This window comes from Myodes glareolus, chromosome 1 (genome assembly GCF_982192425.1).
Source record: "Myodes glareolus chromosome 1, mMyoGla1.1, whole genome shotgun sequence".
NCBI classification, from domain to species: domain Eukaryota; kingdom Metazoa; phylum Chordata; class Mammalia; order Rodentia; family Cricetidae; genus Myodes; species Myodes glareolus.
The window spans coordinates 70,901,659-70,917,468 of NC_142026.1; the positions used below are offsets into that span (position 1 = coordinate 70,901,659).

A 15,810-nucleotide genomic window follows, 5' to 3' on the forward strand; every position below is an offset into this window, starting at 1 on the left:
GTGGAGATCAGAGAGAGGACGACTTGTGGGGGTCAGTCCTGACCTTTCTCCATATTCATCTCTGGGATCAACTCAAATCCTTGGCAGCAGCAGTCCTTTACCTACTGAACCACCTGATATCCTGATGTAGAATATTGATGTAAGATGTATTACATTCATTTATGCTGTGGAATATTGGTTTAATGAGGCAAAGATGTGCTGCATTCTTTTATGATGCATTTGTTTAACTCTGCAAAGCTGTGTTACTTTGCCTGTCTAAAACACCTGATTGCTCTAATAAAGAGCTGAACAGCCAATAGCTAGGCAGGAGAAAGAATAGGTGGGGCTGGTAGGCAGAGAGACTAAATAGAAGAAGAAAGGGGAGTGAGAAAGGGCGGAGAGCAGAACGCCAGGGCTGGTGCCCCTTCTTCACAGCCAGACGGAATAAGAAGGAAAGAAAAGATGTACAATGGTGGAGAGTGGCAAGAGCCCAGAGGCAAAAGGTAGAAGGGATAAATTATGATAATAAAAACTGGCTGGAAATAAGTCAAGCTTATGCTGGGCATTCCTAAGAATGAATACGTTTCTGTGTATTTATTTGGGTACTGAGTGGTGGGTTCCCAAAGAATAAAGGAGGGGGAGGGAACCCAACTGCAATGCCTTGACCTGTTTTTGTGAGATACACTCCATGTAACCCTGGCTGGCCTCAAACTCGTCATAAAACCTTGAAATCTTGATGCTCCCACCTTCGACTCCTAAATGTGGTGATCATAGGTGTGTGTAACCACAGCTGGCTTATGCAGCAGTGAAGGTGAGCAAAGGGCTTCCTGTTTGCTAGATAAGCACTCTACCAAAGGAGCTGTGCCTTCAGTTCCCTGACACTTCAAAGAAATGAGAAGGCTGGAGAGATGCTCAGCAGTTAAGAGCACTTGACTGCTCTTCCAGAGGTCCTGAGTTCAATTCCCGGCGACCACATGATGGCTCACAAGCATCTATCATGGGATTGGATTCCCATTTCTCCTATATGTGAAGACAGGGCACTCATATACATGAAATACAGGAATAAATAAGTCTAATTTTTCCTTCTTTAAAAAACAAAAGAAAAAGAATTATGCTTAAGATTTAAGTATGTTCTGGACCACTGGTCCTCCAACTTCCTAGGTCTACAACCCTTTAATACAGTTCCTCATGTTGTGGTGACCCCCAAACATAAAATTATTTTCATTGCTACTTCATAACTGCAATTTTGCTGCTGTTATGAACCAAATTGGCTGAGAACTGACGCTCTAAACTAACTTCTTCTTTCCCATAAAACCCGCACTTAATTTTACCCCACATTTTTATACACTACCAGACTTTTGGTATTTTTACAGTGTCAAAACCTTAACTTTTAAAAATATTCTTACCTAGTTTAAAACTGGGAACTTTATAAACTCTTTAAGGTTAGCCACAGGCTATTTTGAGTCTTTCTGAAGATAGAATTAAGGAGTGTTTTAATGCACACCAGATGTTTTGTCTACATACCACAAAGGCAGAAGAGGGCATTTGATCCTCTGGATTGGAGTTACAGATGGTATAAACCACCGTGTGGATATGGGGCATTGAACCTCTGTCCTCTGAAAGAATAGAAGGTGATCTTAACCATTTCTCCAGCCCCAAAGTGGAATTTGGGGAAAACCATTTCCGTGGTGTTTACACATGTGTGCCTGCTCATGGGAAGGCCGGGGGACATGGAGTGTTTCTTCTATCATTTTCTACTTGTTTCTTTTTCGAAATACAATCTAAGTGTGTAACAGAACCCCAGGCCTTTGTAGGCCTCCAAACCAGAGCACAACTGACTCCATGATGGACGTGCAATTCAGGCTGTAAATCTCAGCAAGTGTGCAGCACTATGGGCCAAACAAACAAACAAGCAAAACAAAAACAAAGACCTATCCTGCAGTGATTCCTCTGCAGGCTTTCCAGCAAGCATGGAAAATACAATACAGAAGACGAAAATGACACTCCACTCAGCCCGATTTTATTGTAACCCGTGCTGGACCAGGACTTCTAGAGTCTGGTCGAGATCATTTTACTTCAGCCATATTTATACACAGCACAGTTTTTGAAAAGAAATCTGTTCAGATAACAATTAACTCAGTCCCAAGTGTATAACAATTTAAGACATTCTTACACTGAGATTCTTTTCAAAGAACATCTAGGTTTTCTTTTTCTTTTTTCTTTTCTTTTTCTCACAAGAATGGGTACTGTTGACTCAGAGATAGTACCCAAAATTTAGGGTCTAGGAATCTAGGGATCTTGACTGGGGCAAACATAACACTGGTGGGTGTCAGGATTGGGTTGACCAGAAGAAAACACAGAAGTCACATAGACTGTTGTAAACCACAAGAGACTTCACTCTAAAAGCAATGCTCAAGATTTAGGGGAAAGGTCCTGGATAAGAATTTAGGTAAAAACCTAAATTCTGGGAGATCAGGGCAGAGACTGTTTCATCAGACAGCAAAAGATCACCAGGTTGTAAAACACCATCATTCCTAGCGTGCCAGGAAGAGCAGCTGTGTCCCTCATCCGCTGAGGAGGTAAGCTGGGGGTTTAATTTCCTGGCTTCTCCAGTGCTCATCTGTGAGCACAGGGGTTTTTGCTCTCTACATCTCCCCATTTCTAAGTTTTTAAAGGAAAAAAATAGCAGTTGTAATAGGGGCCATGATTGACTGCATTGCCTCTATGATACTTTAATTAATATAGGCAAGCACAAGAGAAGTACAAGAATAGCTAACAGAGGAGCAAGGAAAGGGGAAAATGTTCTTGGCCATGAGGGCCATTCATAGGTCACTTGGGAGAGTTTATCTATAACTTTGTACAAACCATTAATTTGATCATCAATAGAGAAAGAAGAATCTGACACATTAAAGCAACAACACAAGCCAGGAAATTGTTGGCAACCAAGGTTATGCTTCAGCAACAAATAATCTACACTAGCTCTATTTCTTTTTTTTTTAATTTCTTTTCTTTTTTAATTTTTTTTTGAGACAGGGCTTCTCTGTGTAGCTTTGGAGCCTATTCTGGCACTAGCTCTGTAGACCAGGCTAGCCTCGAACTCACAGAGATCTGCCTGCCTCTGCCTCCCAATAGCTGGGATTAAAGGCATGAGCCACCACCGCCTGGCAGTAGCTCTATTTCTTACAACTGTGGTCCTCAGTTCATCCATCTCTTAGTTGATGTCTTTAATAATTTTCTGTAATATTAGTAGTTTTAATAATCATACACACAATCCTTAGCATGGCAAATCAATATCAGACTGTCTCCTACCACAGGTGTGCCTTTAATCCCCGGAAAACAGGTGTGTGGAGTCTGCATTTGCAAGCTAAGAATTAACTAGCAGTATCGTCGGTAAATATGACAGATTCACGTTTTAGGGCAGTCACACAGGGTCTCTGTTTCCTCAGTGTCTCAGCCTGATGAGTTAGACGCTGATGCTGCCCTAAGTCACCAGTTTACTCTTTCTCTTGGGTGTCTCCTTTTGACGAATGTGTTGTCTGCCTTCAGATGTCTCATTTGTCTAGTGGTCTCTAGATGCCTTAGCTGGATGCTTCAGATCAGAAGCCATCTGAGACTTTGTTTAGTTTTTTGTAAAGACGTGACCTCACCTCAATGTTAACAGAATGTAGGGCTCTTTCTTTTTATTTAGCATTTACTTTAGGTTGTGACTTCTTTAGGGCAAAAATGCTTTAGGCATCAGAAAAAAAAAAAAGATTATCATTTAAAATAAAAAAAATCTAACTGGGAGGTGGTGGGGCACACCTTTAATCCCAGTACTTGGGACACTGAGACAGATGGATCTCTGTGAGCTCCAGGCCAGCCTGGTCTACAGATTGAGTTCCAGAACATCTAGGACTATCACAGAGAAAACCTGTCTCAAATAAACAAAACAAACAAACAAAAAACAAAAAAAAAGAAGTAAGGAAGGAAGAAAAGAAAGAAAGAGAAAGAAAGAAAGAAAGAAAGAAAGAAAGAAAGAAAGAAAGAAGGAAAGAAAAAAAGAAAAAAGAAAGAAAGAAATCTAAAGTTAACATAACTAAATGTAATATAACATATCGGAAAGTGGGTATAGCCTCTTACCCCCTTTTTTAATAGTTTAGAATTTAATAGTGTTTTATAACAACTTTACCCTGTATATAGTAATGAATTTTAGTAACATAATTTATATTAAAAATTTCTTAAATTATTCAGTAGTTTAAGCAGAACCATTAAATAACATTCAGTTATAATGAGAGTTCTAGAAAGGACATGTATCAAATTATTTGACCAAGTCAAGTTCTAGACAAGATATAACAGTATTTTCTGCAGATCTGAGGGCCTCGTGTCATGTCTGTAGCTGCTGTGCTTTAGAGTTGACTGGTTAAGGAGAGGCACTTGTCCACAGTGAGGTTTAGCACAGATCTCTGCGACACACCTGATAGCAGAGAATGTCCCAGACATAGACAGCCGTAGCTTCAGGTTGTCCAGTGCATGTCCAATCATTACGTCCTAGAAGCTGGGCGTAAACTGATGTCTTTATACTGTGTTAAAATGCTTTGATAAACATTAGACTTTTGTGGGCTGTTTTTCAATCTCTTTTGTCAGTGTCTGATTATATATCAGACAAAGGATGCATTTAATTTCAACGGTGGTCATTAATTTTTTGAAAAGATTTCAACTTGAGGTGAAAAGATTTGAGCTTTTTAAAATTTAGTGCAAATTTGAGTTTAAGAATCTTCTATTAGGTAACAGGATATGTGGAAGTACCGGAGAAATAAACACAGAAAATCCTGAAAGAGAAAACAATCAAGGGTTTTTATGTAAACAGAAAAGTTCGGAAGAGGTTGATAGTGTGAATGAGAGCAAAGGTGCAAGCGGCAGGGAGGTGGGGCGGCTCCCACCCGTCTGTGGACGTCAGTTTGACTGCGTAGGCAGCGTTCACACTGTAGGCAGTGTTCACACTGTAGGCAGTGTGATGGAACAGACTTTTAAGCTGTACCAAAATAGTTTTATATAAAAAACTTTAAAATAATCTATTTTTTATTTGCTGTAATTTGGTTTAATTTCCTATGGTCTCCAAGTCAATAAGAGAAGTATATGACTATATTTGTATTTTGGAGCCATGGGATTATTTAGAAGAAATATTTTTAAAAAATTTTTAATTTTAATTTAATTTTTTAATCCACGCTAAGTCTGTTTACATTCTCATTTTAAAACCTGTTAAGTTGTACAAAAAAATAAATTTAAAATTGGAGCTTTAGTAATAAAAGAGAAGATAAAATTTCTTATTTTGTTAATGCTGCTAGTGTGTTATTGAATGGATACATGATTTAAAGTTGTAACCATCTAATAAATATACCTGACTTTAATCAAACTTTGTTTTTAGTTATTTACTTTAACCTTAATATTGAAAACATATAGAAGGTCAAAGTTTCTTTTTAAATGCATCATTTTTGTATTTACTATGACTATAAACTTAGTCTTGAGCACATTAAAACATTCAGTCATTTATAAGGTGATTGACCACTAATTTGTGTGCCTTAACTATCTTTAACAGTTTACAACAAGTTAGTAGCTTTTATAAGATTAGGATTATACAGTTTTAGACAAACATTTCTAAATCAATTTTTGTTAACCTGAGTATACCTTTATAACCTTAGGAACTTATCATATAAAAACCATTGTAATCCAAAATATCTTGGAGATTTGTCATTGTTTCTTTAGTCTAAAAGGAAGATACAATGATAAACAGAAGGCTTAGTGAGACTAAGTATTAGGAGTGTTGTCTTAGTTGGTTTATGCCACGTGGTCATTTTAAGAAAGTAGTAAATTATGTGGCATGTAGTTTTTTATCTTAGTAAAGATGACTACGAGGCACATGGACTTTTTATCCTGATGAGGCATCAGCTAAGATGAAGGCAAACTATGTGGCTGTTAATAAAAATGTATCTATTTTATATGCTGAGATGTAGCAGACCTAATTTTTTAAAGACCCGATCATATATGTGAATGTATGCATAATGCTAAAGCAAACTAAAATTGTGTTATAGATTTAACTGTCAGTCTTTTAGTATGAGTTTTAAGCTAAATTTTTGTTACAGATTTTACAGTATTTTACCCATATCCATTGAACTTACAAATCTTGAGATAAAGAGTATCTCCTCAATGTGCTAATTTATACATGAGGTCAGTTAATATTGAGCCATAATCTTTTTTCAGGATAACCATTTGGGGTGAGGATATGCAAACTGGGGACCCAATGCTATCCTTTATGACTATAAAACTTTGATTTTTCTTAATCCATCCAAAAAAATTGTCACCAACATTTAAATACAACAAAATCACTTAAATATTTAATGGCTAAGAAACATCTAATTAAAGCTTATGTATTATAGCAAGTTGAGACTTTTCAGCTCTATCACCTGGGATGGGCACTCTTTGAGGAGCCTGTGGAATTCGTATATAGAATACATGTTCCTTTTCCTTTTAAAGAATCATCTACAAAAACATTAGAAGCAGGCTCTATTATATTTTAAAATCCAAAATCTAAAGAATTTTTAGATGTAATTTTAGGTAAATACCCACAATGCATCTTTAAAATTCTTAAGAGGGAAAATTGTGGATAATTATCTATAGAATCCAAGTAACACGCTACTGCAACCTGTCAATTGTTATCAGTGAGAAACAAATAATCAACCCGCATTTTATCAAGAGGCACAGTAATTTCTATAGGTTCTTTAACAGTAAGGGATTATTGTTGAGAGACCACTCTAACAACTGCATTATTTAATAAATTAATAGTCTGTTCTTTTTTAGATATTACATTGTTCTAGAATTTAACTGAGAGCTTTCAGAAGGAAACATAAAGACACAGACAAGGAGCCTGGAGAGGTGGCTCAGCACTTAAGAGCACTGCCTTCTCTTCCAGACATCCTGAGTTCCACTCCCAGCAACCACATGGTGGCTCACAACCATTTGTAATGTGATCTGGCGCCCTCTTCTGGCCTGCGGGGATACATGCAGGCAGAGCACTGCATACATACTGAAACTCCAGGACTTGAATGTGTGCACAAGACATTTTGCTCTCTACACTAAGTTGTCAAAGCCTGCAGTTAAGGGGAAGTCTCTAATCCCAACCTTGTTTTTTTGTTTGTTTGTTTTTGTTTGTTTTTTTTTTTGGCTACTGTAGTTCTGCTTCTAGCCAAATCTTGTTAACTGAAGTGTGTGAACCCAGGACATGGTTTCTGTGCTGAAAAGCTCATCCTGAGAAAGGCTTGGGATTACAATGGGATTCTGAACACCCAGTGTAGTCCCCGGCCAGCCAGTAAAGACTTGGCTAAAACTAATGTCTGAGCAGTCTTCTCTGGTGAGTGTCCCACAACTGAATCTTACATTTACCATTTGGCTAGGTTGGTTAGTTAGTGAGCTCCACAACTGACCACTGCCTGCTCCCTAGTGCTAATATCACAGGCACATGTGGCCATGACCAGCTTGTTGTATGAGTGCTGGGGGTTTGAACTCGGGTCCTCATGCTTGCACAGCAAGTACCCCCCTTTTTTTGGTTTTTTAAGACAGGGTTTCTCTGTATAGCTTTGGTGCCTGTCCTGGAACTTCCTCTTGTAGACCAGGCTGGCCTTGAACTCAGAGATCTGCCTGCCTCTGCCTCCTGAGTGCTGGGAATAAAGGTGTGTGCCACCACCTCCTGACTTGCTCTGACCTTCTGAACTATCTCTGTAGACCCTTGAAAGTGACTCTATACTTTTTTTCATATTTTAAAGAGTTGTGGCATGTCTCAGATAAGGCTACACACTTCATAGCCAGAAACCCCAACTAGTTTTTCCTTTCCCTTGCTGCCCAGAAATTAGAGGTGACCAGCTGTAAGCACCGACTATGGGCTATGCATTAAGTAAGCCTATTGCTTCATAGCAGAGGGTCTCTTTCTTCCCTTGGGAGCTAAGGGGGACCTTGCTTTGTCTTATGATCTGAAAGCTCTCTCGTCAGAAGCTTACCATGCTGTTTGTGTTAATCTATGAGGCTCTCACCTGAAGGACAGTCTGTCTCAGACTCTGCCCCTTGAAGCACATTTTCTCACATCATCATATCAATCGGGATTTAACTTATCTCTCTTTTGGGGCAGGGGCAGATTTCAAGACAGGATTTCTCTGTATTTCCTTGGCGGTCCAGGAAATCACTATTTAGAACAGGTTGGCCTCAAACTCAGTGATCCACTTGCCTCTTCATCCCAAGGGCTGAGATTAAAGGTGTGCACCACCACAGCATGGCCAATCTGGATTTAAATCTAACAAGTATATTTATATCTCTAAATTTTTTTCAGAGTGATTTAAAATTTTTATTATGGTAGGTATTGTGGTGCAGACTTAGCAGCACTCAGGAGGCTGGGGCAGCACGAGTCTGTGAGAATGGGGGTAGCCTGATCTACATAGAGAGTTCCAAGCCACCCAGAGCAACATAGTGACATTCAAAACCTTATTTGTTCAGTTATTTATGCGTTGATATGTACATGTATTTATTACCTCCTCTAGAGGTCAAAGCACAACTTGCAGAAATAGAGTCATCAGGCTTGGTGGCTGGGTTTTTACCCACTGAGCCCCTAGAGGGCTTAGAATTTGCAAATTTGCCAGACTATCTATTATTTCATTTGCTTGTAACCCAGATGTTATGCCCTGCAATTCTGAAGGAAGCATAAACAACTTGGTTGACAGCTAGATAATTTCATCAGCAATGAATCAAACATATACAGAAAGCAGTGGTTTTAATAAATTGACAAAAGAACAGTATCTATGAATCTAGGAGAAACAAACAATAATGAAAATCCTCTCGATGACATAATCAATTCATATTTACACTAACAAATGAGAAATTCCGCACACTGTCTCTCAAACTTTTAAGTCCATCAGTACTGTTTCTGAACCGCCTATGATGCTGGACCCTAACATTTGGACCGTAAACCAGTTCCTCGCTGTGTTGGTTCAGAATGGTATTTTAAAAGTCACCCTCCTGATACTGGAGAGATGGCCCAGTGGAAAAGAGTACAGTCTGCTCTTCCAGAGGATCCAGGTTCACTTCTCACCACTCACATGCCAGCTCACAACTGCCTGTACCTCCAGCTTCAGAGAATCCAACACCTTCACGCAGATGACATATGTGCAAGTAAACACGAGTGCACATTAAATAAACATAAATAATTTTAAAAAATCATTTCTGGCTGGTGGTGATACGCACATTTGATACCAGCACTAGGGAGGCAGTGTCAGGTGGAGTTTGAGGCTAGCCTGGTCTACAGAGTTAGTTCCAGGACAGCCAGGGATGCACAGAGAAACTGTTTTGAAGACCCAACAAAAGAAAAAAAAACACCATTATGGCCTTCTTAGAGAGAATGGTGCATCGCCTGCATCAGAGCTGTCTGGGTTTCTCTCCTAATAAGTTTGGTTGTTTGCTGTGTTCTGTTTGCTGAGTTTTAATCTTGAGCTGTGTGAGTCTTATGGGTAGAATCTAGGATTCTTCTAGAAGGTATGTAAAGCCATTAAGCAATGTGGAAAAAAGTTCTGTATTCTTTTCATCTTGAGATGTGTTCAGTAACTTGCACTCTGATGCCTTTTTCAACAGCCAATCAAAAATCTCATTTCGCATGTAGAAAAAAATGTATCCAGTGTGAAGCCGATTCTCCTGGATCAAGGCCTCTGGGATCTCGAACACTTGGACATCACTGTACAGGAGCCATGCCTGCCTTTGAAAGTCATACACATCACTTACATAATGGCCTGAATCTTGGGAACTCCCAAAATGGCTGACGACACCGACGAGCCTGTAGTTCTGGGGATCGTCTCCCATTGCTGCATTTTTGGATTCAGCATCAGTGTTCCTGGCTCCTGTGTCTTCCTCGGTACTGCGAACACTTTGAGGTGATGCCCAAGGCAGCAATTCTGCGTGGATTCTACTCCCGTGAATCTGGAGGAGCTGTTCAGCAATTTCTTGAGATCCGTCCAGGATGTTTTGCTCTTTAAGATCACACAAATAATTGGACATCTCAGTTGTAGTGTAATGATCTGACTTTCCATATACATTAATTTTCTCATACTTCTTAAATTCTGAATTCTTGGAGACCTGTTGAAGACCCATCTCTGCAAGACCTGGAATGTGGATGCTGATAGGTTCACAGATCATTGAGTCTGGTGCTGGCAATGTCTTTTCACTGAGCATCCTGTTTTCTCTCTTCGCTGCTTTTGGCTCCACTTTAGGACCATTTTCAAGGCCTCTCTGCCACTGCTCCTCACTTAGCTCCTCATACATCCTGTGCAAGGTTTGTACTTCAGCGTCCTCACTGGAGCCAACCTGTAGAACTGTGAAATCGATGAAGTCTGAAGTCACCCTCTTAGCTGGTATTGACTGGCTGAGGATGTCAGGCATCATTTCTTCAGAGACATTTGGGACATCATAGGCCTCGTGAGGGCCTTGACTGGTCAAGGGAAATGGTGGCTTCGTGTTTTCATTGCAGTGGGAAGATACATCCAGATACTTAGAAATCTCAACAGGCTGCTGGCTCTTCACTAACAACCTGTTAGCAGTAAAGTGGTAGCGTTTCAGATGAAGGATAAGGACCCTTGGGAGTCTCCTCAAAGTATATCTGAGCACGGAATTCTTGTTCTTGCATTTCTCACAATTGCGCTCAATTTTTTCAGGTGTAAAGAAAAGATCAAGTGACTTTTGAATCGACAGAGGGTGTTCTTTTGTTCCTTGGTGCAGGTCAACAGAGAGGTAATTACTCACTTCAGTGTTGAGGGTCGCCTCACCACAGGCTTCACAAACAATAGAGCTATCCAGCTCTATTTCAAAATTAGCACTGACAGGACAAACAAACATTTTGGTGGAGGCAGGCCCAGCATATGTTGGTGGGAAAAAATCATCAACTTCGTTTTCCCTCTCGGTACAGCACATGGCATTTAGTTTTTCCACGTTCAGTTTCAACTGATCTAAGCACTGACTTAAAAATTCATGGGCATCATTCTGTTCATCGCCCAAGAATGTGTCTGCAACCGTGGAAATGGATTTCTTCACATTTATGAGTAACTGTCCCTTGATCTCTACATCTCTGATGTCTTTCAAGACAAGAAGTTGGCTTAAGGGCTTGATGAGATCATCACAGGAAACTTTCTCCCATGGGATTCCTTGTGTGAGCAAGTCCTTTGCGAAGGTTGGGATCCCAAAGACAGACTGTAAAATGGAATTCATGTAGCAGGTGTTTCCTAAATTGGGGAAGCCTTCACGTGTCAGTTGCTTTGCACAAGTATCAAGAGGAGACTGGATATCGTTATGTATTGGGATCTCCTGGCTAAACTTTGATCCGCTTGCAAAAACAGTGTCGTCTAGGTCAAGTTTCCCGCAGGAGTTGGTGCTGAATAACGGCTCAAGTTTCCAGTTGTTATGCATTTCCTGGTCTCTTAAGGTCATCAGTTTCTCTCCCTTGTTTCTTTTGTTCCTGGAGTTGTAGCTCTTGGATTTCTTTCTTGATTCAGAATTATTTTCTTTGAGAAAGACCTCATTCAATTCTACAGTGGATGTTGATATTGTCTTCCGCTTCTTGTTCTGTTTTTCTGCTCTCTCTTCTTCAACATAACCGCTGGCGGAGTTTGCCATTGAAAGTGACATATTCATGGGGAACAGCGTTTCACTTTCTTGTGTAATATTCAAAGATCCACAAAATGTATCCTGGTGCTTCCGGCAAAATAGATCGCCGCTTTCAAGAACATCCTGATTCCTCTCTGGTTCTTCGAGTTGCTGGGATTCAGATGGATGAACAGAATCCAGGACAGACTTCAACTGTTCAACGTCGGAGGCGGATAGCTTGTCAATGAGTAGGGATGTGTCGTCTTTCAGGGTTAAGTGCAGACGATGCAGTCCAGCCTCACAATAACTAACCACTACGCCTGCAACGTTACCACCCAGCGGGAAAACCCTTCTCCTGCCTTCCAACTTAAAGGAGACCACCAGACTAGCCTTCTGCTTCCTCTCCACTGTTTCGATGACTGCCTCTTTCCATTGAGAACCCCGGGTGTGCTTGCTCCGGTTCTTGCTTCGGATTTGGACGAAACCGTGTATCTTTAGAAGAGCCATTTTTTCTTCACAAAGAAAACACGTGTAATCTACAAACAAACATACAAGAGCACAATGCACACTGAGATTATGAACTCAAAATGTATTCATCATAATTTCTTTTGTAAAACCAACTGACCAGAATTGGCTTTTAGTCTATTCTTTCTGCCTCAAGTACAACACCACAGAAAAACTTACATTTTTTGTTTAGTATTTACAACATTTATTGATTGATTACAATTAATAAAACTGGAGTTATTTGTATACTTTAAATAAAAAGATTATAATTGTGTATGTCCATGTGTGTGCATTTGTGCAAATGTGAGAGAAATGTCCTCAGAGTCCAGACTCCCTAGAACTGGCATGCCAGGCAGCTTTCAACTACCCTGTATGTGGACCAGAAACTGAACTTAAGTCTGTATTTGAAGACTCCTCATTCATTTCCTGGACCCGAATAATCACACAGAAACTATATTAATTACAGCACGGTTTGGCTGATGACACAGGCGTATTTCTACCTACCTCTTACATCTTTAATTAACCCATTTCTATTAATGTGTGTACTTTCATGAAGCTGTGGCCTACTGGTAAGATTCTGGCATCTGTCTCCTTCGGCAGCTACATGGTGTCTCTCTGACTCTACCTACTCTCTTTGTATCTCTTTTTGGATTTCCCACCTTGCTTTATCCTGCCCTGCCATAAGCTGAAGCAGTTTCTTTATTAACCAATGGTAATAAAACATATTCACAGCACATAAAAGGAAACCCCACATCATGCTCTTAACCACTGAGCTATAGGTGCTGTGCCCTTTCTCTGGAAGACAGAGTTAGTTTTCTCTTTTTTTCTGTCCCAGTGTTTAATTTTGATGGTTGATTCTATTTGTCAACTTCCCACCAACAACCATCACCTGGAAACTGAGTCTCAATGAGTTTTTGTCCAGATCAGGCTGGCCTGGGGGATTGTCTAGGTGGCCTTAAAGAGAATGGAAAGCCCCAGGTTGAAAGTGAGTGGCACTGTGTCCTGCTTTAGGGCACCAGAGGACAGAAGAGTAGAGACAGAGTGCTGTGCACCGAGAATGTATGCATGTGTTCATTCTCAGCTATTTCCTGTTCCTGCAGGTATGACTCCCCAAAGGGAAGACTATAACCCGTGACTGGGAACTGAAACAACCCACCCCCTCGTTTATCTAAAAGTTTTGTTTTCCACAGTGTTTTATTGTCTATAGAAAAACAGAAGCTGTAAGTACCTTAAGTATAATGTGGTAGGAGTACCTCTCGCACTGGTGCCTCTGTGCTGCTGCTGCTGCTGATACAGTTGGAGCTCTGGTCCAATTCTACTCTCTCATGCAAATGCAAGCGGTAGAAAGGTTGAGGCTGTGAGTGATCACCTCTGGTGCTGGCCTTTTGATTGCAGATTCAGGATTCAGATACACAGCCCTGCAGTGGTCATAGATACACATCAATGAGTACATATATGAATATTTGAGGGGCTGAAGGCATAGGTCAGAGGTTAAAGCACTCAGCACTGACAAGACTTAGATTCAGTCCCTAGGATCACACACAGACAATTGTGATCTATGCAACTATAAATTATGATAATTCCAGCACTGGAGGGGCTAAGCAATGGACAGGTGTGAGGCAAGAGTGGCTATGAAGGGGACACAGTCTCATGAGAAGAAGGAAAGGGAAACAAAAGGAAAGGAACAAAGGAAGAAAGGGAAAGGAAGTGAAAGGAAAAGGAGAGAAAAAAAGCAACACAAATCCTAAACCAAAGAAAAGAGATGGAAGGAAAGAAATCAGTGTGAGGCCAGCAAGGCTACATTAGACCAGTGTCAAAACTGACACAGCTATTCACCTGCAGTTTCGGTGGAACTCTGAAACACAGCTTGTTCCAGTACTGAGGGGACCTAAGAGGTGAGTGAACAGCCAGAGGCAGGATGCCCCACTCTCTAGGGCCTCCCCTGTGCGATAAAACCCAGGGGCCCTTACCCAACTATTTTGGCTTTTCTACACAGCCAGCAGAAGTTTCCTGTGTCTAGGTTCCCCCCAAACCCAAACCTATCCCCTGGACCCCCCAAGCTACTAACCATACCGTGCCTAAGAACTGCGAGCTTGCTAGAATACTGAGGGTACTAAGAGCTGGCTACAACACTGAGGGGATTAAGACAGAGCACCAGAGAGCAAACCAGGAGAGAAGACCAAGAGAGCAGGTGTATAGAGACCTCAGAGGCTCCCTGAGACAGACATTGACAGGACAGAGCAGACCAAGAACAGTTCCCAAAAACTCAGACAGCCACTGCAAGGATTGGGTCGAGATGCAAAGACACTGCCGGCCTCATTTGAAGGAAGAGATGGGTGGGCACCAATGCAAGAATTCCTCTAACAACCTAAAAAACAACATGGTAACACCAGAACCCAGTGGTCACACATCAGGAAGACCTGATCATTCTAAACCACAAGACGTAGAAGAAAAAAACTTTAAACCGGGCAGTGGTGGCGCAGACCTTTAATCCCAGCACTCGGGAGCCAGAGGCAGGCGGAGCTCTGGGAGTTCGAGGCCAGCCTGGTCTACAAGAGCTAGCTCCAGGACGGGCTTCAAAGCTACAGAGAAACCCTGTCTCGAAAAACCAAAAAGAAAGAAAGAAAGAAAGAAAGAAAGAAAGGAAGGAAGGAAGGAAGGAAGGAAGGAAGGAAGGAAGGAAGGAAAAAAGAAAGGAGAAAGAAAGAAAAGAGAAAGAAAGAAAAGAAAAAACAAACACCAACAAAAACTCACATAATAACTATTAAAAAGAAAACAAAAAAATAGAGCTACACTATGATACGGCTATGGAATGTTTATTCAGAGGAATCAATATCAGGGCACAACATGAGGCCTGAGCACCTAGGAAGTTTTAGGGAAAACAATTCAACTACAGGTGAATGAATAAGTAAAACAGGTGTAGAGATGAATGCATAGAGAAATACAATGAAGCTTGATTCAGCCAAAAAGAGGAACAATATTACATTATTTGCAGGAAAATTTGGAATGGAAATCATTTTAAGCAAAAATAAGCCAGATTCCATAATAATTTCATATTTCATTTTCTCTTGCACGTGCAGAACCTAGATTTTTTTTAAAGAGCCGTGACTTCCGTAGAGGAGAGACTTTCAATAGAGAGGGAGAGAGGACCTTTCGGGGACAGAGACTATAGATGAATAGTGGGTTTGGTTTCCTTAAAGTGCACACACATGCAGTTGGGGAGGAAATAGCAGGGAGGACAGGGGAGGAATTGGAGGGAAGGGAAACCGGGGTGGATTTGACCGAAATGTGCTACATGCTTGTACAATGTTCTCAAGCAATAAAAAGATGGACAGGGCACACATGACCTGATTGTATTATATGTCTCGATGAAATGTCATACTGAAGTCCATTGCTTTCTATAAATACATGCTGATTTAAAACATTATTTTTCTGAGAAAGGGTTTCATATAACCCAGGATAGCCTCAGATTCGCTATGTGGCTAAGGATAACCCCAAACTCCTGATCCTCTTGATCCACCACACTTGGGGTTCAGGAATTACAGGAGAGTCCCCCCACACTCAGCTTGGAGCATTCTGGGTCAGAACTCTCCCAAGGGAACTACTTTGCAGACTCCCCTCAATCCTCTTAATTTTACTCTTTCCTGGTCGTTTGTTTGACCATTTCTTTCAAGCCATCCCAGA

The 15,810-nt window shown here is 40.8% G+C and overlaps 1 protein-coding gene and 1 non-coding gene across 2 annotated transcripts in view; one reads left to right on the forward strand and one right to left on the reverse strand.

The window, feature by feature from the left end:
* Positions 1–1,977: 1,977 nt before the first annotated feature.
* LOC125395562 (ubiquitin carboxyl-terminal hydrolase 29-like) overlaps positions 1,978–15,810 on the reverse strand; it is a 221,556-nt gene continuing 207,723 nt past the window's right edge. Inside the window, exons 6-7 of the mRNA XM_087909166.1 lie at positions 13,355–13,544; positions 1,978–12,158 (exon numbers count right to left, since the gene is read on the reverse strand). Coding sequence (XP_087765292.1) covers positions 9,511–12,129 — 2,619 coding nt within the window. The 5' untranslated portion in view covers positions 12,130–12,158; positions 13,355–13,544 and the 3' untranslated portion in view covers positions 1,978–9,510. The remainder of the gene's footprint in view (positions 12,159–13,354; positions 13,545–15,810) is intronic.
* Positions 4,638–4,717, forward strand: LOC146895951 (small nucleolar RNA SNORD36). The gene has a single exon (XR_015005214.1). It is a non-coding gene; the product is annotated as a small nucleolar RNA SNORD36 (small nucleolar RNA).